Raw genomic sequence first — 26717 nt, 5'->3', positions numbered from 1 at the left:
CATTATCAATGAATGTATTCCATTTCCTCTTTATTCTACAATGGCCTGTCTAGCAATTCACTCTTAACTTTGCCCAATCATCAAATGAGGAACTAGTAGAAGAATCAGAGGAAGAGCGAGCTGTAAGGAAGGTGGATGTTTACTTTTACTTTTTGTTGTGTGTACCTACCTGGTAAACAGTAAAGCTAATGCTGCTCTGTAGATAATGGTTTATTCACAAACTTGCTATTAAGTTAATCAAACAGAAAAAAAACTCCAGCTTCTTTCCCCACACTGCCCCATAGTGGCCAACATTTTTTTTAAATTAAATTACAGCTTCAATTAATTGAAAAACATATTTAGTGGAATATAATATTTGAAATATTTCTCAAAGTTACTAAGTTTGTAATTAGACCAAACAATTGAATCTGGTTTCGACAAGGTGTTACCTGATAAATACTTTATTACCACAACCACTACCACTAATAAACAATAACAGTGAAAACATAAGTGCTGAATAAATGCATAGTGGTTAAAAGATAAAGCATATAGGAATATGCATTATAGGGTACAACGTGTTCTTCACTCCACACATGTTTAATTTCACAACAGTAAATCAAAGGTTTAAATGGTGCTGACGTTTCTTTCCCACAAAAACAGCTGTGCTGTTTTATTCCTCACCTCATCACCTTTTTCCCCCTTGGTCCCTCGTTCTCCCCTGTAACCCCAGGGGCCCTGATGTCAATTAGAGACAAGATGGAATGATTTAAACAGGTGAAACAACACATAATGAACTCGCTATAACACACTTATTCTAGACAAACAGTATTCTGTCTTCTACACAGAATGGGCCCACCTGAGATCCAGGAGCACCAGCTGACCCGGGCTGACCATCCTCTCCATTTTCACCGTCTCTCCCTGGGGCACCAGCTCGTCCTGGAGGACCTCTGGGACCCCGCTCACCCTGTCAGGTAACATAAATCATCAGAGGTGGGCCGCTATGGATACGGACTGCTACTCTATCAGCCTGTGAGTCAACATGAACAAATACCAACAAATAGAACAAACAGATGAAAAAAAAACAGAATGGGGATATAAAAACTCTGGCTGTGTGCGAGCTTTCCACCCTGATAGTTACATCATAAATTACATGTCTGCACTCTGAAGACACTGACGCCTCTCCACCACTCTGCAGAGCTATTCATCACACAGGCAGGGCATCACCTGAGCAACAACACGGTGTGTAGGAGACTGTTGTCTGCAGTAACTCTGCCTGAAAACAGGTGGGAAATGTGAACAGATTCATAATGAACAGCTAAACCACCTGTGCTGGCACTGGACAATCATATATTTTGCGATGATGGATATGGAGTTATACATGTGGAGACTGGCATGATGAATCAGTTTTTAAACTATTGTTCAACTGCCATAGTTTCCCCTCTTACACACTTTAATGATTGAGCAATCATGTAATGCCCAGAGCCAAACATGTTACAGTATCTTCACATATTCTATTCAGGGCCGTTGCTAGGAATTCTGGGCCCCCTTAAAGAATACTAAAGTGGGCCCCTACGCCCTGACTTTTCCAGTTTTTCTTCTTGGACTACGTATGTATTATCATTTTTTATTTTGCCTACTTTGTTTTGATGCTAATGCAGCATTACTATGAGTATTAGTCAGGGTCTTATGCAGAATAAATCAGTCATACAAAGATTAAACTACTGGGGTTTTTTATGGGCCCCACTGGGCCCCAAGAATTATCATCACCTTTCTCCCCTATGCAACGGCCCTGATTCTGTTGTGTACAAGCAACAGTCCAAAACAGTCCAAAACTCACTGTTTATTACAATGATATAAAAATGTGTAAAGCAGCCATTGTTCACATCTGAGAAGCTGAAACTAAGTGTCCGCAAATTGCCATTATTATATCCATGACACTCACAACAAACAAAAATATTGTTGTTCAGACTTTTTTTCTGTGGAGCTAATTTTAGTGCATCCAGTTTGCTTTAATTATCCTTGAGCTGTCACTGGAATTTCGCTAGAATCTAATTAATAGTTTAGAGAGACACACGCACTTGTGCATATAAAGTCCCACAATTCAAACTGCATGTCATGACAAAACCAAACAAGAATGAACTCTCCACGAACCTCCACAATAAAATTTTGTGATGAGGCATAGATCAGAGGGAGAGGGTATAAACCATTTCCAAAGCTTTGAGTTTTCCCAGGAGCTCTGAGGCCTTGATGATTGTGAAATGGAAGTTTGGAGCCAACAGGACTCTTCCTAGAGTTGACCAAACAAACTGGACGACTGGGCAGGACGGCCTTGGACAGTAGGATTGTCACGAATATAGATAAGATATATTTTATTGATCTCAAGCTGGGAAATTACAGTAATATTATAAATTAGATAAGATAATGGAAATCTAAAAAACAAACATGAATAAATACATTTCATTATGAAAATCAAAATGTGTGGGAAAAAAGGGGGAGTTCTAGTGTGTCTGGCTTCATGATTTCTCATGTGGCTCTGGCCCACTGGACTGAACGCACCATATACAGCGGGGAAAATAAGTATTGAACGTGTCAACATTTTTCTCAGAAAATAAATTTCTAATAGAGCTATTGAAATATTGACCAGATGTCGGCAACAACCCAAGTATACACCCCACACATACAAAGAAATCCAAACATTTATGTTCATAAATTAAGTAATTCGTAATAAAGTGAAATGACACAGGGTATAAGTATTGAACACATGAAGAAATGAGGTGCAAAAAGGTTTAGAAAGCCAAGACAGCAGCTGGAGTCTATCAGTATTTAGAAAGTAATCCTGTCCCCTACAGTGCAAAGTAATATCAGCTGTTTAGTCCAAATTGACGCCTATAAAATGGTTGCTCATCACCAAGGTCACACAAGAGGCATCTCATGATGGGAAAAAGTAAAGAGCTTCTCAAGATCTTCAGAAACGTATGTTGCAGAACAAACTGATGGCATCGGACATAGACGTGTCTGAATGCATCGTTTTATCCGTTAGTGCCATTATCCGGAACTAAAAAGCACAACATTTTACCATAAACTGGCCACGACAAGGTCCTCACAAGATTTCTGACTGATTTCTGATTCTGAGTCAAAAGAATTCTAAGAAGAGTTGTCCAAGAACAAAGAGAGCTTTAGAGAGACATGCAACTTTATTAAGGAAAGTCCGCACACCAACAACAGCTCCAGAACAATAATTCATTATCACCAAAAGGGAGTGTAACGTTTCGGGTTAGAAACCCTTCCTCTCTTCCTCTAACCTGAAACGTTACACTCCCTTTTTGGTGATATTAAATTAATGCTCTGGAGCTGTTGTTGGTGTGCGGACTTTTTCTTATGATTTACTTGTGTTGTCCAGCACCCAGCATTTAGACTTTTTCTATTTTCACTATGCATGCTCACCATGCAAGTCTATTGACACGCTCAATACTTATTTTCCCCGCTGTATTGGACAGGAGTCACACAAAGTCACATTCACTGACTGACAATAAAATGTAGGCCAAGTTGACGCCGACTTCACAACCCAACTCAGCCACAGAGAGAATTAGTTACACTCTGACATTTCTACAAAGCCCTACACTGCTCACATGGTGGTGGCAGCACAATGCTCTGTGAGGATCTAACTGGCAGAGACAGGGACACTGGTCTGAATGGAGGGAAGGATGAGTGCAGTTCAGCAGAGAGGTCCTTGCAGGGTTCAGGACCAGTCTGACCGTCCTTGAAGGTGACAGTCCATAGACACTGCCAGGAAGAATGGGATAAACTGCTCCTATCCAACAGGGGTGTAAAGGTTGTAGAGACTTCCCCAAGAAGAATCAAATCTTCTGGTAAAGAGACTCCTAGAAAGTGCTAAAATTCAGGCTCTGAATACATTTTCAATTGCAAGATCTAAGTTTTTGATATTTAAAACATGTTTTTACTTTGAGTTATTGAGTTGAGGCTGAAGGGAAAAGAGTACATTCATTTCTGTGTACAGTTAACTCTACAACACTATAATGTGAAGCTGTCTGAGTACCGTGTGAACAGTCACCAGGGGCTGTTGTACGGGCGATTGCGTGTTTCCAACTATCCCTAACCTCAGTGTTCCTCAGTACCAACTCATTACCAGACTGAGACCTCACACAATACTGGCACCAGGCTTTCAGTTTCCATACGGTCACACTGGACTTGCAGGACTCATGTTTATGTATTTTGAGATGGTTGTTGAGATGGATGTACCACAGCTTAAATTACCTCCACCTTTACAACTTGTTCACCCAAACAAATTACGTCAGTACTTTTTAAATCTTATGTAACTCGACACTACAGCAGAGTAAGGGAGGCCTCAGTGAGAGAATGTGAAACTTATAAAATTACACTATATAAATTAGGCAAACTTGATCAACTAGGCCTATGACTTACTCTGTTCAAAATAGAAAGAACTATGGAAACTCTTAATATAGCAATAAAACTTTGATTGCTTATTCTCAAAATATGGGAATGGTTACATCATAGAGGGTTTCATACAGACAGCACCCACTTCTTTTAACCACACACACTGCTGTTGCTACAGTATATTACACTTAAATTTGACGTTCAACCGATGCACTCTGTGGCACTGACCAATGCAGCATTCAGCAAAGTTTAATTTCAACACCAAGTTTCCAGCCACACCAAATTTATCAGACTGAAATACTGTACAATATTTCTTTTTGAAGTGATGACACAGCCATAAAAATTTTATTTTTCACTGTTTCATCAACTGTAATGCAACCAAGTTTTGGAATGACAGAGGTATTAAATCAAGACACACAACAGGCTTGTAAATTTGTTATTCACTGTGACCAAAATCATAACAAGTCATAATCTTGACTTGGAGGACATTTTGCATACATTTCATGGAATAAGTAAAACCACTGACTCAAGCGATTAGAGCAGGGGTACCCAAATGCTTCTCAGTGCAAGGCCAAAAATGATCGTGGTGGAGGGTTGTGGGCCAAAACTAAGCATTCATGTTGCAGTGCATTAAATGAAATATGCCTATAACATAGGCTAATTGTGCAAAATAAACACTCAAAAGTAATTTTGAAATACTGTTGATTGTGTTTCACTTTTAAATCAGGCTTCCAGACTGCCCCTAAATAGGGGCATTTTGCCCCTAAAATTCGGGACAGTGCAAGTAAATTTGTCATCTACTTGCACATGTGCAACCAGTAAATTTGCCTCGCTTTTTATTTTGTAACGTTGGTGAAACATGGAAGGGGAGACTCAAAAAAGCTGATATTTGTCATTACAGGGGGCAGGTCAATGTGCGAGTATTGTGAATACTTGCTTTGCAAGTCGACTTCTAATATTTATACTAATTTCTAATTTGTGAATTTGTTGCTGCCGGTACCGGTGCCGTACCGGCCCCAGCTCATGCCCAGTCTCCCTGCTCCTCTCACCCACACAAGTGCCCTGGGCTGGGCCGCACGGCCGACCAGCAGCCTCCCCTCCAGAGCTCGCCAGAGCACTGGGGAAAGTTCCAAAGCTCTACTCTATTCACGTCACCTTTGCCGGTGCTAAAGCTCTTGGAGCTTGGAGCTGTGTTTGACTCCACCTAGTGGTGGGAGTCATACATGCAACATACAGTGGGAAAATAATTTCAAAAATTAAAAACTAAAATCGGTCGCAGGCCAAGCCCCAAATTGGGCAGCCCTGGATTAGAGGATCATACATAAGGCATTAGTTTTATTCCCTTGGGATCCTGAATGTATAGATCACATTTTTTCTAAGCAGTCCATCAAATAGCTGTTGAGATAATTCACCCTGCACCAAGTGTTAATTGATAAAGTTTACCATCTCTCCTGGCATCCCTGGTTGTCCACGGCCCCCAGGTTCACCAGGTGGCCCCTGAGAAAGAACATATACATGTATAAACTGAGGCTGAACCAACACTGAATTTTCTACCTCAAAGTTGTGGATGGAGCCCATCACTAACCTGCATGCCAGGCCTGCCCACCTCTCCAGGTGGTCCTGTAGGACCTTCTTTACTCTGCAAGCTCACAAAGAAGAAACCAGTCTCAGGTCAACAGGAACAAACTAAGTTCCAGTAAGGAGAGGTTATTAATTGTCACAGCATACTTACAGGCCAACCCGCACGGAGCAGCTGGTAGAAATTTGTTTGCTACAGGGAGAATGAATACACAGAGGATGAGTTACAGATCCAGGAACTAAGAGACAGAAAATGACACAAAAGAAAATAAAGTGGATGCGAATGACATCAGTGCAGCACAGTGGTGGTTAGCATTGTTGCCTCACAGCAACAAAGTTGATGTTTGATTCCCCCCACCTCCTTTCGGTGAGGGGAGAAAGTTCTCCCTGCACCTTCATGGGTGCTCTGGCCTTCTCCAAAAGCCTGATTCAATTTAAAGTGGATCGATTGCCACCTGCCCATAGGTGTCAGAGTGTTTGTGCCGTTTGTCTCTACATGTCAGACCTGTGATAGACTGGAAACCTGTCTGGTGTGGCAGGTAGCAGGGCAGGCAGAGAGGAGCAGGAAGACAGACGGGGGTCGTAGATCCAGTGAATAAGCCGACGCCAGGAGCTCTCATGGTGAAGAGCTGTCTTGGTACTAGGCTGGTGACACAGGAATCTCGACAACGCTGAGGCAGAGGTACGCCAAACAACCACAGGCAGACAAAACCAGTAGAAGGGCAAACGGAACTCGTGGTCAAGGAGTTTGGTTTGGTTCACCAGGGCAAAGACGTGGACGGATGCAGCCGAGACAAAACCGGGGAATCAGTCCAAGAATGAGCGCTGGAATTCTGGCATACGTGCTGAGAACGATCTGGCAAAGGAGTGAGTGTGGAGCTGGTGAATAAAAGCTGGGCTGATTGCAGGTGATGAGGAGCAGCTGTGTTCACAGGTGAGTTGTGTTGTCCTGATGAGGGGGCGGGGCTTGGCCAGCAGAGGGAGGCAGGGCCAGGTGAGTGGAAAAGTACTGTGGAAACTGGGTAGTCTGGGGCCGTTGACTCGCTGTTTTGGTAGGAAACAGATCCAGGGCGAGAGAGACAGACCTTTCCGTCAAAATAAAAGCACCGAGCTAATAAAATGCGGTAAAACTCTTTAATTTAAGGAATATAATTTACAAGAAAGTCCCCGAGCCATTAAGTTAACATTTTGCTTTTATTGTATTACAAGGTAATGTTTATTTTATAAGTTTTATGTTGGTGAACACTTTTATTTTGGTGAATTTGGTGATTTTGGTTTCCGCTACAGACAGGAACCAGAATGCAGACGAAATTCGAGGTAACGGACACCAGGCTCTTCGCTTGTCTGAAGAGCCTGGTGATGCGAGGCTAGAAACTGGGTGACTGAACTGTGTCCCGCCCTCAGCTGGGAGTGGACAAGGGGGTGGATCTGACTACACGCAGGCGTAGCTCACAGTCGGCCATATGAGGACGGGCAAATTGCTCTGACTCTGGCTGCAGTTACAGTGCAGTAGATAGGTGATCCAGTCATTTTCACTAAAAAAAACTATTCATAACTCTGTGTAAAATAAATCAATATGTAGCTATTACTTTAACTATTTGCATAATGTCACTATAATGTTACTTTTACAAAAAAAAATACATTATTAAAATTATCCGTGATTCTAAATATGCTGGATCATAACTGCATAAACGTTCATAAAAACCAAACCGTTTTGAAATCGGACAAAAACTGAGCAAGTTATGGTCATTATAGCAGAACATGCAGCAGAGGCTTAATGCTCTGAGGGAGAGAGTTGCCCGTCCCAAGATGGCCGCCGTACTGGCTACGCTTTGTCATTAGAAAACAGCTGCGGGTGAGTCATCTAGTCTTCTTATATATATCTATGGGAGTGGACCCCATGGATGAGCAGTGTAGCAGATGGATGGATGACATCAATATAGATTAGCTTCTTTTCTTTTTTTAGTCAATTTTAAAATGTAATCATGTAGTTACCAATGAGAGAAATAAATTATAAATAGGTAAAGAGATACAGCTGAAAAGATTAATTCTCAAATAACAAATTCCTTCACATTCTGTAGAGTCAGGTTATTTCTAATGTGTAAGTTCCTGAGGCAAAAAGTGGAATAAAACCTGAGCAGAACATCTCAGAAAACCTCTGGTTATTTGCATTTTTATCAAGATTAATAAACATCATTACTGTACATCTTTAAGGCTGAAGGGTACCGACCGACTGAGTGAGGTTTCATGTAATTCTTCTCTCCAATACTACTACATGCTATAACATTCTTTAATTCAATATTTGCTGGTTGTTGTGATCATGTGCTGGAATCCCAACGTAGCATTTCTCCTCAAACTTCTGCCAGTCGTTTCAAACACACATTCAAGAATAGTTACCCAGTGAGAGAGCAGGTCCAGAACACACGAGTCCCGTCTGCTGGAGCCAATGACATCTATCCAAGTCTTGTCTAAATTAGGATCTATTTTCTCCAGTTTGGCTTTTGAATAGTGGATACGATGGATGACTTTAAATTGAATCAGGCTGGTCGAGCACAAGGGGTACCTTCATTTCTTTTTTTATTTCCACTACAGCATCCCAAGTTTTCTCTGAGAAAGGTTCCCCATTTGCGTTTCCCAATTTACTTTGGTCACTCGACAAAATAATCACAAAATGCAGGGTGTCAGATTTGAGCCCTATTGGGAAATGTAAGACACTGACACTGAGCTAAGAGACAAAAAAAATCCAAAAAGGTTTAAATGATGAAGTTGTTCTTTCTTTTTTTTCTTTTGACAGGTCACTGAAATGTGACAACATAACTTAAACTGAAACATTAGCCTCTCTCAAAGTCCAGAGTTGGCCCCTTTAGTTTAAATAGCAAACCTGACCTTCAAAATGAGTGAAGGTATGACAATGACCTCTGTAGCCTAGAGAGACATCAAGTTCAAAGCACACAAAGTAACAAATCGCCACCACAAACTACCAGCAGACTTTTATCTTTTGTCATCTTTTTTCAGTGACGGACAATTCTTCATCATGCTGACACACTGGACGACAAACAGCTGTGTCCACAGCAGCGATATTAAACAGATGAGGACAGAGCAGCAGCCTGAAAGCACTATAACTACAGAGCCAAAGGTTTTACAGAGAGTTGATAGAGGACATGGCCTTTTTGAGGAAACTGGCTTTGACTCAAAGAACATTTTATGTGTTTTTTAGGTAACTGACAATGAATTACAAAAATGCTTAGGTAGAGAGAGGAAGGAAGGAAAAGCCATCTTCACTTCAACTGGGTGAGATGTTTTAGGGATGCCAACGCTTAGGGATGTGAAAGCTCAGCAGGATTTAGATAAAACAGTTGTTCAGAGTTACAAAAATGCAGCGTTGGTACTTCTCTGTGATGGATGGACTTTAAAGATGTAATGTGTTCTCAGTGCTCAGGGCAGTGCAGATGTCAAATTGGCATGGTAACAGAAACCATGACATGTCAGTTTGAATTTCTTCACGTGTTAAATAAGCCGCGTTTCCACTGCAGGAGTTCCTGGTAAAAGGAGGGGGTAGGAACTTCTACAGGAACCGTGCTCTCACTCGGCCCTCTCGGTGGCCGTGTCTCCACTGCAGACAGGAACCCACCGGGCTCCTATGGCGACGTGCAACAGTTTCGATCACTGCGTGGTCGTTGTGCAGCGTTTTTTTTTGTTTTGTTTGTTTTTTTACTGTTCTTGTTGGGGTTTTTTTCTGTCAGTATAGACGCTTTCTTAAAAAAAAAAATGCCGTCTCTATCGCCACGTAATCCTGCGATCGCCTATTTACCAATCTCTCTTTTTTTTTTTTTTTTACCAGGCTTACTGCTACTCTCGTCTTTTACTGAGCTTTCTCTTAGCGTCACATGATCCTACTTTGAGTCTGACCAATCAGCACAGAATAAATCTCAAGCCCCACCACGACTTCTTCAGGGCCGATCCGAGTACCTACTGTTTTTTTTTTTTTACTTTTTATTTAGACATTTTAAACATTTTACAAAACATGTCCTGACATATGACTTTGAAAATGCATGTTAGACTGTACAAGAGAATGAAAGGTAATGTAAATGAGAAAATATACATAGTCATGATATAAACATTAGTAACAACCCTGACATTAATAGGTAGGAAAGCAGATATCTATAGATAGTAGCTGAGCATGATTCTCCAAAGAGGGACTCCCAAAATTACTCCGTCGTATATTCCCGTTATTATACACCCAGGTATCTTGAAATACAAGTCCATCTTTGCATGAAAGTGTCCATTGTGAGCTGGAGAGTAGCTGTCATTCGCTCCATCATATATACATTTTTCAGTCTCTGGGTCCATTGACCTATAGTTGGTGGTTTTACCTCTTTCCAGTTCACTGTAATCATTTTCTTCGCTACCAGTAAGAGAATCCTCAGTGCATATCGTTGGTCTGCATTGTATATATCTTTGGGTATAGCTCCCAGCAAAAATAACATTGGTTCTAGAGTAACATCTATATCCAGGATATTATCGATTTCCTTTTTAATATCACCCCAGAATCCTTGCAGTACTGGACAGTCCCAGAAGATGTGTGTGGTGTCACCAATATTTCCACATTTTCGCCAACATAGTTCCAAATTAGAGTTTTTCACATATGAAGAGATAACAAGAGGAGTATTAAAAAATCTTATCTTTACCTTCCAGTCAAACTCTTTCCATAATTGACTATTAATTCCCTTATGGCAGCCTGCCCATATGTCCTCCCATGTAGAGTCTTCAATTATAACATTCATTTCCAATTCCCATTTTTCTTTAATGTACTCCGTGTTTTGTAAAGTGTTCGTTGCTAGCCTTTTATAAATATTAGATAAGTGTTTTTTTGTTTGGAAATGTTTCTCTAAAACACTAATAAAGTATTCTTCTATTTCATTTGGGTTTTTACTAACCATTTCCTTTTCCTTATGGTTTGTGACATAATGTCTTATCTGAAGGTATCTGTATAGATCCTTCGATGGGAGGTCAAATTGTTCTTGAAGTTGAGAAAATGATTTAAATTCTGTTCCTCTGAAAAGTTGATTAATTGTACGGAGACCTTTGTCGGCCCACCTTCTAAACCCGCTATCCCACAGGGAAGGTGGGAATTCTATATTTCCTACTATCAACATGGCTCTTGAAATTGACACTGGTCCACCGAGCATTTTTTTTACTATTGTCCAGACTTTTAGAGTGTGTTTTATCCATTCATTCTTTATTTTAATTTTATTGACTGACTTTATATCCATAAATGGGAGTACTGATAAGGAAGCGCCCTTAACAGAGTCTTGTTCTATCTTGGTCCATATTGCCTCTCGGTCATTTCTGAGCCATGCCACTATTGCATTTATTTGTGCAGCCCAGTAATAACTTTTGAGGTTTGGTAGACCCAAACCTCCCTTGTCTTTGGATAGTTGAAGAGATTTTAATCTTACCCTCGGTCTCTTCTTTTGCCATATGAATGTTGAAATTAGTTTATCTAACATTTTTAAGGTAGAAACGGGCACTCTAATAGGGAGGGATTGAAACAAAAAAAGAAGTCTGGGTAATAGGTTCATTTTTACCGTCTCTATTCTGCCGATTAAAGACAGGGGTAGGACTTCCCAGCGTGTCACATCATTTTTTATTTGTTTAATTAATTTGTTGTAATTTGCCTCAAACAGTTGAGTGGGGTTAGGTGTAATCATTATTCCCAAATATCTAAATCCTTGTTTGGACCAGCGAAAAGAGACAATACTATTCAGCTGTGTAGGCCAGGTACCTGAAATCATCATGGCTTCTGATTTATTTTCATTAATTTTGTATCCAGACAGTGACCCATATTTATGTAGGCAGTTCATAAGTGCAGGGATGGAAGAAAGTGGATTTTTTACAAAAAGCAAAATATCATCTGCGAATAAAGCTATCTTATGAACTGAACCTCCTTCATCCGTTATCCCTTGAATCTGTACATTTTGGCGTATCACCTCTGCCAGAGGTTCAATACTAAGAGTAAACAGGATGGGTGACAGTGAGTCTCCCTGTCTCACCCCTCGTTCTATCCTAAAAAAGCTAGAACAATGACCATTAACTCTAACTTTGGAGCTGGGCTCTTTATATAATAGATTTATCCAGGCTACAAATTCCCTCCCAAAGCCCATTTCTATCAGTGTCTGCTTCAGAAAAACCCAATCTACTCGATCAAATGCTTTCTCGGCGTCTAGGCCGAGAAGCATTGATGATTGTTTGTCCCTTGCCGCTATTGCCTGCAAATTCAGGGCTCTCCTTATATTGTTTGTTCCTTGACGTCCTAATATAAATCCTGTCTGGTCTGGTTCTATTAATTTTTTTATGTTTTTTTGGATTCTAGTGGTTATTATCGAGGTCAGGATTTTATAATCTACACAAAGTAGACTTATTGGGCGATAACTAGTGCACAGAAGGGGGTCCTTTCCTTCCTTATGAATCACTGTTAATATGGCTTCCGACCATGAATTTGGGGGGTTTCCTGATTTTAAAACATAATTATATAATTTACACAATATGGGTGTGAGCTCATTCACAAATATTTTATAGTATTCTCCAGAGAAACCATCTGTTCCTGGTGTTTTGTTGTTTTTAAGTTTGGTAATGTTTTCTTTAATTTCACTTTCTGTAATGGGTTTTATTAGAAGTTCTGCCTCTTCATTTGATAGTTTATTCATTTTAAGGGATCTTAAAAATTCTGATGTTTTTTCTTCCTTAAATTCTAGTTCTTCAGCCTTATATAGTTGTTTGTAATACGTGGCAAATGAGTCTGATATTTTTGTGGGTTCGGTCTCAACCTGATTGGTTTCAGGGTTTCTAATTTTGGGAACTGCACGGTTAGATTGGGCTTTTCTGAGCTGAAAGGCCAATAGCCTGCTAGCTTTATTCCCCATCTCATAATACTTTCTATTAGTATATCTCAGAGCTCCCTCTGCCTTATATGTCAGAACCTCATCCAATTGTTGTCTAACTTCCTTTAATTTTTTAAGAATGTCTTTCTCTCCAAATTGTTTGTGTTCTCTTGTTAATTTTTTTATTTCAGCTTCCAGTCCTTGTTGTTTAGCGAGTCTTTGTTTCTTAATTCTAGATCCTATAGAAATAATCTTTCCTCTCATCGTGGCTTTACTGGCATCCCATACAACCGAGGGGGAGACATTACCATCATCATTTATAATGAAGTACTCAGTCAAAGCTTCTTTTAATTCCTGTCTAATATTCATATCTGTTAATAATGAAACATTAAGTCTCCAATATCTAAAGTGGCTGTCTACTCCTAAGTTAATTTTCATGGTCACAGGGCCGTGATCTGAGATAGAGATTGGTTCAAGTGTGCTGTCTTTTATTCTATATAGTTCAGTTTTTGATATACAAAAGAGGTCTATCCTTGAATAGCTCCCATGTACATGAGACATGTAGGTAAAATCTCTCTCATTAGGGTGGAGTTGTCGCCAGATGTCCACTAGACCCAATTCCTTCATCATATCTGATAACCCCTTGGACATTTTGGATTGAGGTTTTCTTGTTGCAGGTAACCTGTCCAATTTTGAATCCAAGGTGCAGTTAAAGTCGCCTCCCACTATTATAACCCCCTCACTTTTATCTGCCAATAAGGTTGCTATCTTTTTAAAAAAATGAGGACAGTCTTCATTTGGGGCGTATATATTAAGTATAGTTATCTTCTTCCCTCCAATTGTGCCTATCACCATAACGTATCGACCTTCATCATCTTGAAAAACTTTCTCATTGTTATAGTATACAGATTTATTAAACAATATTGCAACCCCTCTCTTCTTTTTCCTCCCACATGATGCGCTGTAGACCTGATCAACCCACTCTCTCTTCAGTTTTAAATGCTCAGACTGCGACAAGTGCGTTTCCTGGATTAGAGCAACAGAACAATGCAATTTCTTTAATTGTCCCAAGATTTTTTTCCTTTTGATTGGGTTATTAATTCCTCTTATATTGTAGCTTATGAAATTCAACTCAGCCATGATCCTCGTATGGTCTTGTGATATAGCTCCCTACCTGTTTTAACAAAATAAGTCTAATCACTAACAAAACATTGTCTGTAGGATATGTCAGGAAAAACAAAGAATAAAGAACAACATAGATAACACAAAACTGACCTTCCACTTCATCAATCTGACGCTGGAACTGAACTAAAACTGCGTCAGATCCCCGGTGATGTTGGGGCAGAGAGGTGTGACCTACCCTCTCTGTGGAGAAAAGCACAAAAAGTGCGAGTGTGACCAATATTACATTAAAGTGTAAAAGAGGTCCAGATGAGTGTAATCCACTCATATATTCAAGCATAGCCTCCTTGGACTAACACATAACCTTATTATGTGACAACAATATATGTTTGAAAAAAAAAAAGATAATCTATTGACGCTTGTGTTTTTTTTTTTTTTTTTTTTTGTGGTAGCAGCCCGTTAGTTGCATAACCTAATGTGTGGTTGTCAATCTTACCACCGATTTGGTTGACACAAGTTTTTTGTTTTTCTTATCCATAAATGACATATTCACTTCAATCTTCCTCCTGCAGAAGGGTCTTAAAGTCAGCTGCTGACAGAAACGCTCTCCTTTTTCTCCCCTCTTGGCTCCTCCATCCATCCTTCAGTTCTTCCTCGATGCGCTCCCTCTCCTCGTAGCGCACGTTAACCCCCAGCTCTCTCAGCAGCGTCGCGGCACCTGTTAGTGATGTAAAGGTCTTGTCCCCGGTGTTCAACTTGATGCGTAGTTGGGCTGGGTATAGACATCTCGCCTGTATGTCTTTCTTTTTAAGTTGCTTGATAACTTCGTGTACCCTCATCCGTTTCTGCTGTAGGTCGGGGGAGTAGTCCTGATCAAAGTAGATCCGCTTTCCTTGAAAGAGGACTGGACCCTGGCTCCATGCCTGCTTGATGATTGTGTCCTTCACTGCTGCATCCAAAAATCTCACTATGATCGATCTTGGGGGGGCTGTAGCATCTCTGGGTTTGGCCACAAGAGAGCGATGTGCTCTTTCAATCTTAATGTCCAGGTCTGGTGGTAATTTAAGTTCCTTCTGGAGCAGGTCTTTAATAAATCCAGCCATATCTTTACCTTCACTGTCTTCCGGGATTTGAAAGATCCTGATGTTGTTTCTTCTCATCCTGTTTTGCATGTCGTCGCATTTTGCCGAGAGTTCAATATCCCGGTGCAGCAGGTATCTCAGTGCCCTGTGGTGGCGTATCTCCGCATCCTCGGCCGCCCCAATTCTCTCCTCCATTCTTCCCATTCTGTCTTCGTGTTCCGCCAGTTGGTCTTTTATGTCCGAAACAGTTTGTTCAACACGGCCAAGGGCCACTTTGGTGTGGTTGTGTCCGTCTTGGTTTTCTTTTCGGAGTTTCTTCAACTCCTCCAGTATCGATTTATCAGGCGGAGACGGACACATGTTGCTACTAGCCATGTTTTTGCTAGGTGGGCTCGGTTGATTCAGCTTATTCTCCACTTTTCCTCGTGAAGGGTCGGGTTTGTCCTGTCTCCTTTGGCCGGCGGAGGAACTCATGCTTTATGAATGTCTTTTTAGCGTTTCGGCGTCAAAATATTATTGTTGTCACTCTAATCTGTTATTTTGTCCAGCGGAGCTCGGCTGCTATGCTGCAAGCACGTTCATTGCGTCACCGGAAGTCTCCGAGTACCTACTGTAACCCCAGGCAGGTTTGCCAGGGGTTTGGCCCCGTAAAAGTTCCTGTAAGCGGCCCTGTGGGGGAGGTTCCTGCAGTGGAGACTAGGGCCCGACCGATATGGATTTTTTGGGGCCGATGCCGATTACGATTATTAGGGGGAAAAAAACCCGATAACCGATTAATCGGCCGATTATTATTATTTTTTTAATTAAGTTTTAAAATTGTATTACTATAATAATATATCTATATATATTATATAATATATAAATTAGGGCTGCCTGGTCGACCAAAAAATCATTAGCCGACTAAAATTTCATTGGTCGATTGGTTGCATGAAAAAAAAAAACATTTGAAGCCCTGTCTTGTCAAAATGAAGTCAAAATCAATATGGGCTTTTATTTTGAAGGGCCAAATACAGGAAGTCATGACACGTGATACTTTTTTGTTGTTGTTTTTTTTACACGGCACGGCGTCTCTCTCTCCCTCTCTCTCTCTCTTTTCAATTAAAAGCGATCAGCGGTTGCTGCCGTGCCCGGCACCGTGTCAAAGCGCTCACCGGCGGTCAGTCTCACGGAGCAGAGACATGATAGTCCCCGCTGCAGTCAGAGTCCCGCACCGCTCCACGCCGCCGCGGACCCCCGCCCCACCAGCCTCAGCTCAGTCACTCCCTCCCTCATCTACTGTGTTTATTGGTGATAAATGAGCATACTGCCGTGCCGGTATATAACGGTAAAACCCGACCCCGACCGGCTTGTTGAATCTCGGACCCAACACGGCCGGAGACGAGCATTAATTAATTAATTCACAACCCGACCGCGGTAAAAAAAAAAAAAAAAAAAAAGGGAAACAGAAATCCAGTGGCAACACTGGTTTTGAGACAGATCAGTCACTCTGCTGTGTGCTGTGACTGAGGTGGTAGTGGATGGAGTTTGTCATGAGGTCGGCGCCGGTGCGGGGGAATCTTTTCAAAGTAAAACCAAGTTTTATTCCCTGCATTTTATTCCTGAAAATATCGGCGACAATCGCCGAGTTTTGGCCGATTACCGATTAGTTTCAAACGGGCTATAATCGGCCGATTTAATCGGCTCGCCGATAAATCGGTCGGGCCCTAGTGGAGACACGCACCAACGGGGTAAAATTACCCCGAAGTTCCTGCAGTGGAAACGCGCCTATACATGTTTTACCAATTCTGCTGTCATTTAGTCCCAAATCAAAGTATGGGATTAATTACATTTTTGTGCTGATGACATTTCAATTTGGGATCATCATATCTTTAACACTTCATCCTGAGAGGATTGTCCGACCCATTTCTAATGGAAACCTGTTTGAAATTGAGATGAATGACATATCTAAGTCTAGTGCTAGACCCTCTAGTCCAGAACCACTGAGGAATGCTAGACCAGCATTGCAAGTAGAGGCCAAAGCTGAAAATGCTTCTGATGTGCAAGATCTACACTACACTTTTATCAAATTATAGACAATTCTATTGTTTCTGAGATTGTAACTCCCATAAAGTATTTGTCCATTAAATGTCTTGTAGCCCAATCTCATCTTCAAAATGACTCTTTATCACGCTGTGGGTGAAGCCACAGAGGCTAGGTCCATACAGTCTACAGTATGGGTTCTACGTGTTCAGACATTCTTGTTCTCAAACTGTAAAATATCATGGAGGATCATGTGAAAGGTCCACTTTTTCTTACATGCTTGACTGACAGCAACAAATCATGCAGGTGTAATCTCACAGTTCAGAGATCAGCTGATTCAGGACTCAACCCTGACCCTTTAACCCTAATTAGGATTAAGTTCAGAAGTGGATGACAGTTTGTTATGGGACTGAACCAGACTGGCTGTCTGGAAACATTTAATCTATACAATAACAATACCTCCTAGCCATTCAAACAAATTAAACAAATTAAATAAATTATATAAAATTATAATTATTATAAATTATAAAAGACTCTACACAAACAGAGGAATCTTGTACATACTGCAAATATTTGCACCAAATATGATGAAGACACATCTTACCTGGAAGGCAGCCCATTCCTCAGCAGTGTTCCTCCACAGGTAGAGGGTTGGTAAACCTGGCGGTCCAGGAGGTCCTCGCTCTCCCCTCTTTCCTGAATGACCTGCAGGGCCCGTTTTACCCTGTCACGAAAGTAAAAGGTACATTTATGCACGACAAATCAATTTATATGGGATTTAACCAGATAGAGGCCCACTGAGTTTGAGATCTCATTTACTGTACAAGGGCGGATACTTATTATTACAGTACAGCACTGATTTCAGCTTTACGTCATAAGAGTGATTTGTTGCAGCACTCAAGCTCCTGCACTTAATAATATAAATGTAGGCATAATGGAGAAAGGGACAGGAGTTTACAACTGTACGTATTAAAATGGGAAACTGAGCATTACAACACGGTATGGCTTTGGATGTTTTTTCTCATACACAGGACACTGCACTTCAACCCTGAAGAGTCAAGTGGACTCATTTATCACATGTTCATAGGCTAAAATGTCTTAAAGGGGACATATTATGCAAAACTCACTTTTTCATTGTTTGAGTATGTGTATTTGCGTATCTGGAGTGCCTCCTCACCCCTTAAACGTAAGTTTTGACAACTACGTCAACATTTTGTAAACTGCCATAGTCAGAAAATGTGTCTCTTAACAAGCCGTTTTTAATTTCACCCGGCTTATTACATCACAAGCCGGGTGATGTGAACATTCAAGCCCTCGCTCCCATGGTTACCTCGGCTACCAGAGCGAAGATTCTAAACCGACCGTTTAGAGCAGGGCTGTGAAACTCATAGATATATAAACGTAGATGCCGCGTTCTATATCTGGCGATACGTCAGCGGGGCCGCCATATTGTGCAGGACACAGAACGTCAAAGCCTGTGAATATTCTCATTTGTCCAGGTCATTTGTCCAGGTCCAAGAGGCTTCATCAGTCTGATGCGTACATGAACTGATGAAGCCTCTTGGATGAGAGGTGAAACGTCTTCCTAGACAAAATAACCAAGTCCAGTTGCGTTTGATTTAAATTTATTTGGGAATATCTACAGGTCTACAGCTCTAGGTCACTGAATTGATAGACTACACTACAGTTTGGTCATTTCAATTTGCGTGTCTGTGTGTTTTCCTTTTTTATTAATTTATATGCGGATCAAGAGTGAGCGAGTGAGCAAGCGCGAGAGAAACAGCAGATGCGCACCAGATGCAGATGCAGGTTAGATGTTGATTTTGTATAGGGACTTTGTTGCACCCAAACATTAAGCATATCACCGTGGTGCGTCTTGAAATCCCTCTTTGTCCAAAGCGGGAGATGACAGAAAGAGTCTGAGAACTACTTAATTGAAGCTACATTGTTGCGAGTTGGCTCCGGCGTACAGGAAGCTCTGCGCCGTGCTCAGGGTTTCAGCTGCTTCTAGGATAATGTAGTTAACGTCCCCAGCGTAAATGACGCCTGTGAATAGATTTAATCAAAATCTGGGGTTACAACCATGGTTACAACGTTTAGAACGTCAGTCTTTTAGAACTTATGCCCTGCACAACATGGCGGCCAGTAGACGCATGGTGGCGCTGTTCGGCAGTATGGAACGCGGCATCTATGTTTATATATCTATGGTGAAACTGGTGTGTAGAGAAGCCAGCTGTGCTCAATCTTTTGGTTTTTCTGACCAAAGCATGTTACTAACATTACTTTTAGACATCAAGGTGCCATGTCAAGAAGCAGAAATGAGCATAATATGTCCCCTTTAAACAAAGTTATTTTACCTTATCACCTTTAAACCCAGGTGGGCCAGGCTCACCATGACAGCCCTGTGGGAAGACAACAACACAATTATCTGCTAAAAAACACGTTAAGTATCCCTTAGAGACAAATATTATTTATCAGTGAAAAGTTGTGTGTAGAAATCTATCTATGTATCTACTACTGGCTGCGGGTGGGATATGGGATTATCTTTTATGCCTTGATGTTATGTTAAAACTTAAAAAAAGAGATTTATTTTAGTGAGTGAGGTCTTGCAAGAGCAGCCAGAGGGATTGATGCTGAATGCAATTATTTAGTTAATACAACTTGCACAGTGCCTAAACTGTTACCTGGGTCTTCCCTTTATGATTTTAACTCACCTGCCTACCAGTCAGGAAAGAGTTTTTTCTGTGATATAGAAAAATTATTTTGTAGATTTTGTGAAGTACTTTTTATTCAAATAAAATGAGTTTGCTAAAACACTTGTAGAGGATAATGCTGCCGGCTGTACACCACAACAAGCTAAGCAAGCAAGACCTGAGTTGTTAGCCAACAGGTCTTCCTTCATGTTCCCTGCAGCCGGGTCCAATCACAGTAATCGTGCTGAGTGATCCTGTGCATTTTATGGCAGCGTGACTCCAGAAAACGGCCCAGACAGGACCAGATGTGCAGTCTGGTTCTGGTTCTGTCTACCCTGAGGTTCCTGCCCACCTCTTACACCAGGTAAACCTTCTTATAAAATGACTTTCCTCACTGGCACCAGCCAGATGACTTGGCAGCCAGAGGTTAAGATTGTCACATTGAGTAATGCTACGACAAACTGCTGAGACTTGTTCACTATGCAGTTCTGAGGGCTGAGATCGCAGCATCAAAAGACATGTGGATCAACATGTGTTTGAGCAGCGTAACCTCTGCTGATCAGATTCAGATGGCAGCTGATGGAGAACAGCTCTTGTAAGCTGGAAAGCATAAACAGATGTCCTTCATTCACAAGGTTCTTCCTCCCTTTTTCTAAACCCCTCATCTAACAGATACCTCCGATACATCAACTTCACTTGTTCTGGAACAAGTCTTGGCTTGGCTATCAATATCCTCAAAAAAGTAGTGAAGGACTATGCAAAAACAAGAATTTCTCACTCGGATAATCACTTGTTTAGTAAGTGAGAGATCACAACAATAGCATTGGATCAACAAGGGCACCACAAGACCACTCACTTCCTGTCCTGGAGGGCCCATTCGGCCTGGTGGTCCTCTCTGGAGCCGGTATGTTTTGCCGTCTGAGGTCCGGACCAGATCACCATCTCTGGATACAATAGTCACAGTTCCAGGGCGTTCCCTGTCCAGCTGTTTACCATTGTGCTTGGAGCTATTATTCGAGTCTGTGGTGCTCTGTGTGGTGTTGCGTTCCCCCTGCTCCACTACAGCCTGTGCAGACGGGTCTGAAGTAACAACATGAGGTGGAGGTGAGACAGTCCTGGCCGGATCATCTGTCTTCTTCCTTAGTTTGCTGGAATTTGTGGATGTTCTAGGATCTGAAGGGATCCTGGGAAGTGGAGGAAACCCTGCTGAGGGCTTCTTGGGTGTGTTTCCGGTGTCAAGCTCAATTATGTCATCGGAGGGTTTTCCGGGGAACAGCGATGAAGTCCTAGCACTCAAATCTGTCTTCTTTTCTGTGGTAATATTCTCGTCCAAATGTTTAGAGGAAACTTCAGGCTTTCCCTTTTGGTTTCCTTTAGAGCCATTTCTTGGGGGCTTCCACTGGGGGTTCACCTGTCCTCCAGTTTGGAAAGTTGGATCTAACAAGTCAGTGTCCTCGTCCACTACGAAGATATCCCCACGAACTACTGACCCTTTCCGGTTGGGTCCTGTAAGCAGCGTCCCATCCCCTCGAGAGCTCCCTCGACGAATGAACTCATTCTGTCGGGAGAAAAAACAAGAATTTGAGATTCAATCAAGAATAGTCAAGATGACCCCATTGTAGTTTTCTAATTTGTATCATGTTGAGACCTCAATAGCTTAATGGGATCATGTCTTATGGATGTTTTGTGGTGGACTTGTACAGGCAGCTTGTCTGAGGAGTAGAATGGTGAAGTACAAATGATTTAAGATAAGAGATTATAGAGACAGAAGGAAGAATCTGAGATTCACAATACAATTGAGAAAAACAGAGAAACCACTGTACACACAATCATCTTCCTTCTTGAGAACTGTCATCAGCTTTTCATTGACATCTGGTGTTGGTTCATCTGCCTTCGAGTCAATTAGCTTCTCAGCTCTTCAGCGGTTACCCCTGACCTGTCTGCTGTCAAAACCTGCAGGCCACTCCTGAGTCTGTCTCATTTCTTTCCAAGACAAATTGTGTCATTGGTTTGCATAGATGTAATGGAATCATGCTTTCCCGTGTTGCGATGTGTTTTGGATACTACTCTTGTTTTTTCAATCAATCAAATTCCACCGCAGTACTGTAAACTGTGTAATTTTGTCTTCCCTCATCATGTAATATTTTCATTAAAGCATGGTGTAAGTTTAACATCTCTCTGGGAGACGTCTTCCTTATCACCACCCAGTGTCAACATACAGTGATTTACATATCATGAGTTGTGGTTCAAGACATCTATGCTTCTACTTTACTTTAAATCACCTCCAATTAGAGCAGACACTCGACTCCACTATGCAACTGACAGTGGAGTGGCCCCTGCAGGCACCTGGGAGCACTCCCCTCCTGGCATCATATCAAAGCTCAATTCCAAAACATCAGGCCATCATAAAGCCCCTCATATTATTCTGGTACTTTGGACAGCTTTGCTCTCAGCCCCCTTCGATACATCTAATACCAATAGTCTTCTCTTTCATCTACCCCTCTGGAGGAGGTGCTTCCATTTAAATCAGAGCAGGATTTTCAAAACTGTGAACGCATTATTAATGAGTCTCATGAACCCCCTGCTTAATGGGGCGCTGCAGTTTTACTAGGGGTGACAGGGACAAAAAGTAGTACACACAAGTACTCACGCCCTGCCACACGGCCACAAACGCAGCAAAACACAACAAAATGTTGGAGTGCAGAGCAGCAGAGAAGAGCAGCACAGTGAGAGAGGCCTTTGAGGGGAAGGGACCTAAGGGCTGTAAATCTGGTTTGATGACCCTAATGGGCTGAAGTGAAGAGCACTAAAGTGGAGCTACGAGTCATATGGAGAGCAGGAGGAGAGGAGGAGGAAAGGGAAGCAGCGTGCATGCTCAGAGAATTTAGTGGAGCATATTTTACAATATACAAGTTAAGAGAGCTGACATATGACACCACACTACCCTGCTGTGTTGTGTAATTATGTTTTGTACACAGAAAACAACAGATCAGAAAAGAAAATGATGTTAAATGCATGGGGACATGGACAACATCTTTCAGCTCTCCTAAGTGCAGCACTGTTTGAAGTTTAATAACCATTTTTCTATTATTGGCTGGTTCTGTAATGTATATCTAGCTACTTTAAACAAGTTAACATTTAGTTTAACCTCTTAAACAGCCTGATTTTTTTGAGCCATAAATTCATGGTCTTGCAGGACTAACAAAAGTGTCCACTGTAAAAGCACAGAGATCTTAAGGTATAGGTATATAAGATATGTGTACAAAATATAAAAAGAGAAATTATATCATACACATTTTATCTATTAGTGCAATTACCACAGCGGTCAGCTCAGGTTTCCTATTTGGTTACAGACATTTGTTAAGGCAAAAATCAATTGAGCATGGTCTGATTGTATTATCAGAAAGACTGATATGCCCAGACACAACGCAGAAATACCCTGCTGAACCTGGCTTTCATTCATCAAATCTGAAACATTAGAAGAGTCCGTCTAAAATACTGTATCTGCAATGAAACCCAGCCGGTGGTGGAGCGCTGGCTGGGTATGACAGGGGCCAGTGAAGGAATGAGATAGGCAAGAGACCAAACAAAGTGCCCCAGTTCCAAACAAAGGCCCTTTCTCTCTGTTTCTTATCCAAGGCTGCAGTCAGGCAGCCAGCCCTGGTTGATAAGCTGACACTGGATCTGCTCTGGTCAACATGGTCCCCTCAGCTTATCTCCCCTCCAGTCTGTGACATGTCTCTGTGAGCGCCAGCCCAGGCCACACTTAGCGGGAGAACCACAACACGTTGGCCAGTCAGTCAGTCAGTCAGGAGAAAGACAAGCTCCATGAAAACATCTCCACGTTATATTACTGTATATTTTAAACTTATCTTGCTGTCTAAGAATTTTAAGTACTGCTACTACAGCAGCAACATGGTTGTTTCTGTCTGCACTGCAGCTCTGCTTCTCACTGGGTGCTTTTCTCGCCACACTCAGTAAAAATGTAAAAGACTGTTGTTTGTGAAAGTCTCAAAGAGATCAGCAGTTTCAGAAAAACCTTCCAACAATCACAGAAATGTTGTTGTGTTGCATCTGGTCAGCGTACATTCGTGAGCCACAACAATGTCTCTACTATAAACCAGAGAGACTAAAGCGGAACGTCACAGACAGGGCAGAGTATTCAGAAAGAATTGGATGGCAAAGCTAAATATTAAAGCATTATTTTTTTTACAGAATCTGCAGACAATAAGATAAATACATAATAACCATGCCTCCACTGGAGGAGTTGATTTATGGTTACACAGTGGATTTTACCCACTGTTTTCACCACAGCACTAGATCAATATGTTTCTTAAACTTAATTTATGAAAGGGAAGTCACGCTCAGCTTTGCAGGAACACAATGATCAATCTCACAGTCAGATGTATCCACATCTGGAAGCTGCCCAGTCTGATCTGTTTACTGAGCAGCTGGAGGTTAAGGGCCCCACTCAAGGGCTGCTAAGTGGTAATGAGTGATGGCCAACTGTTGCTTTTTCCTATTTACATTTATTCTGCCAATCAAATCCAGTTTGACCAAACTGAGCACCTTCAGGTGTCAGGTGACCAGTCGTACTAGGAGGACCATTTACCAGCTGACAGGTTGTTTTTAGACTCAGATCTACTCTAGTCTTTCAGTGATAATACCATGACAGACATGACAGTGTGTAATTCTAACAACTGGATGGAAAATGGGCAACCTCTGAGCTGTCTTCAGCATCCAGACCGCTGTTGGGTCAGAGACTCTGTGACAGCTACAGCTACTGTACAAGCTACATACCGTAGATGACTGAGTTTAAAACACCAAAGGCCCAACAACAAACCAATCTGCAGAACAGGCGCTGCATAACATGAAACTGAGTATTTATCCTGTCAAACAGAACTATTAATCCCAGCAGGTATCTCTTCAGGCCTTTAAATCATGTGCCAAGGCAACATTTAGGATCACTGTCTGGCTCTGTAGCAGCAGGCTCATGCAAGCAAGGGCACTGTATTTGTTCAAGGTCTGTACTATATGTGTGGGGTTGTTGTTTTTTGTAATAAATAATGACTTTCAAAGTTCAAGCTTCCCGCAGCAGGGGAAAGCCCTTTTCTGTTTCAACAGTCTCCCACACACAAAGCCAGATCTTTACAAAAATGGTTTTCCTGGTTTGTGGCTGCACAGCGCCCTGACTTTAAGCCCACCCAGCATCTTTAGGATGAACTGGAACATTGAGTGTAAACCAGGTCTCATTAGCCACTAATGCTGTTGTGGCTGAATGATAGAAAATCCCTACAGTCAGGTCTTCCAATCCAACTGTTCTGGATGAGTGGAGGCATGTTAAACATTGACGGGCATCTTGTGGTGTAGACATGTTGTCCGGTAACACTTTACTTGACGCCTATCTCTATAACGCATTATAACCATACTAATGAGTTATAATGCAGTTATAGCACTGTATAACTATAGTTATAGACATTCATAATGATGATCATAATGCTTTATAACAATAATCACCGATAAAGCATTTTATCATGACTTATAAGGTCAGGTATTATAATACGTTATAATTGTTAGTAGCTCACTGACAATGCCCACATCGATAATGCATTACATATACTATATAGTTATAATGTGTTATAATTGGCTTATAGACGTGTATGTGTTATGTGTTATGCTTATTGTTATAAAGCCTTATGATAATTTATGAGTGTTTATAATTATAGTTATACAGGTTTATAAGCCAATTATAACACATTATAACTATATTTATAATGCATTATCGATGTGGGCATTGTCAGCAAGTTACTAACAATTATAACGTATTATAACACATGACCTTACTGTATAAATCATGATAAAATGCTTTATAGTGTGTTATGATTATTGTTATAAAGCATTATGATCATTTATGAGTGTTTGTAACTATAGTTATAATGAGTTACAATGCAGTTATAGCACTGTATAAGTATGGTTATAATGCGTTATAGAGATAGGCGCGTAAGTAATGTGTTAGCTATTGTCCTTTTTTGGTCCAATTACTGATCATATCACATGAGGTTGTACGAGATGAAAAATAAGACAACTTAAGTTTGTTGAGGATTCACACACAGTCATATTGTGAAGCCAATACTGTCAACAGAAGCTAAAGGACTGACAGGCTACTTGTTCATTAGACAGTTGTGGTGAATTGGAGTAACACTGCAACACTGTCACACTATTTGCTGCAGGGGGGAATTCTAACAATAAGTAATAAGTAAGTTTTAATGTGTCCTAATCATTTATGAAGTAACTTCACCCTGGAGTCTGGGAAAATAAAAAAAATTAAATTTTTACATTTCTATTCCTGTTACAGAGTTACAGCTTAAACTATTAATCACATTGATTAATAATTATAAAGATTATTATCAATAGTTGCAGGCTTAGGTGCAGTAAATTGGGTAAAAATGTCACATTGCACCGAACATTTGAGCCGAACCAAACATGTGCATTTCTTTTCAGTGTGTCTCCAACCACTGGTCCAACGTGCAAGGACTTGAAACTTCCTTTTTTTTCTTTTTTTTTTTCAATCCATCACACTGTCACACTATGTTTTATTATTCCCACAGTTACAGTATCATTGCATGGTGAGGGAGGAGAAAGTGACATGAAATAGTGCTGACACAGAATATATTCTTAAATACTGACTTCAACAGGATACTAGTACATATCACCTGCATGTGATAATAACACAGTGCAAGTAAAGTTCCAATAAAACAAAGTATTTATGAGTATTATGCTGAGAGAACATGATGATCATGACTCAACTTCTTTGCATCTCTCAACAAATATTTGTGGGAAAGCAATAAAAAATTGATTAGGGCAGATGTTGACACCTGGACAAGATTAATGTTTATCATTAACCACTGTACGTTCTCAGGAGTCTTTGTGTGTAGCTGACAGATCCT

General features: G+C 41.1%; 1 protein-coding gene across 1 annotated transcript in view; it reads right to left on the bottom strand.

Moving 5' to 3' along the window:
- Nucleotides 1-26717, bottom strand: part of LOC310994289 (uncharacterized protein) — a gene marked incomplete at both ends in the record, with an annotated part of 113653 nt that overhangs the window by 36656 nt on the left and 50280 nt on the right. Inside the window, 8 exons of the mRNA XM_083982931.1 lie at nucleotides 661-714; nucleotides 836-943; nucleotides 5839-5892; nucleotides 5981-6034; nucleotides 6128-6166; nucleotides 17682-17801; nucleotides 19435-19479; nucleotides 20627-21328. Coding sequence (XP_083839057.1) covers nucleotides 661-714; nucleotides 836-943; nucleotides 5839-5892; nucleotides 5981-6034; nucleotides 6128-6166; nucleotides 17682-17801; nucleotides 19435-19479; nucleotides 20627-21328 — 1176 coding nt within the window. The remainder of the gene's footprint in view (nucleotides 1-660; nucleotides 715-835; nucleotides 944-5838; nucleotides 5893-5980; nucleotides 6035-6127; nucleotides 6167-17681; nucleotides 17802-19434; nucleotides 19480-20626; nucleotides 21329-26717) is intronic.

Source organism: Trachurus trachurus (assembly GCF_905171665.1).
Source record: "Trachurus trachurus genome assembly, chromosome: 12".
Lineage (NCBI taxonomy): Eukaryota > Metazoa > Chordata > Actinopteri > Carangiformes > Carangidae > Trachurus > Trachurus trachurus.
The sequence above is the reverse complement of the archived record's forward strand: the minus strand, read 5'-3'. Positions and strand labels throughout refer to the sequence as shown.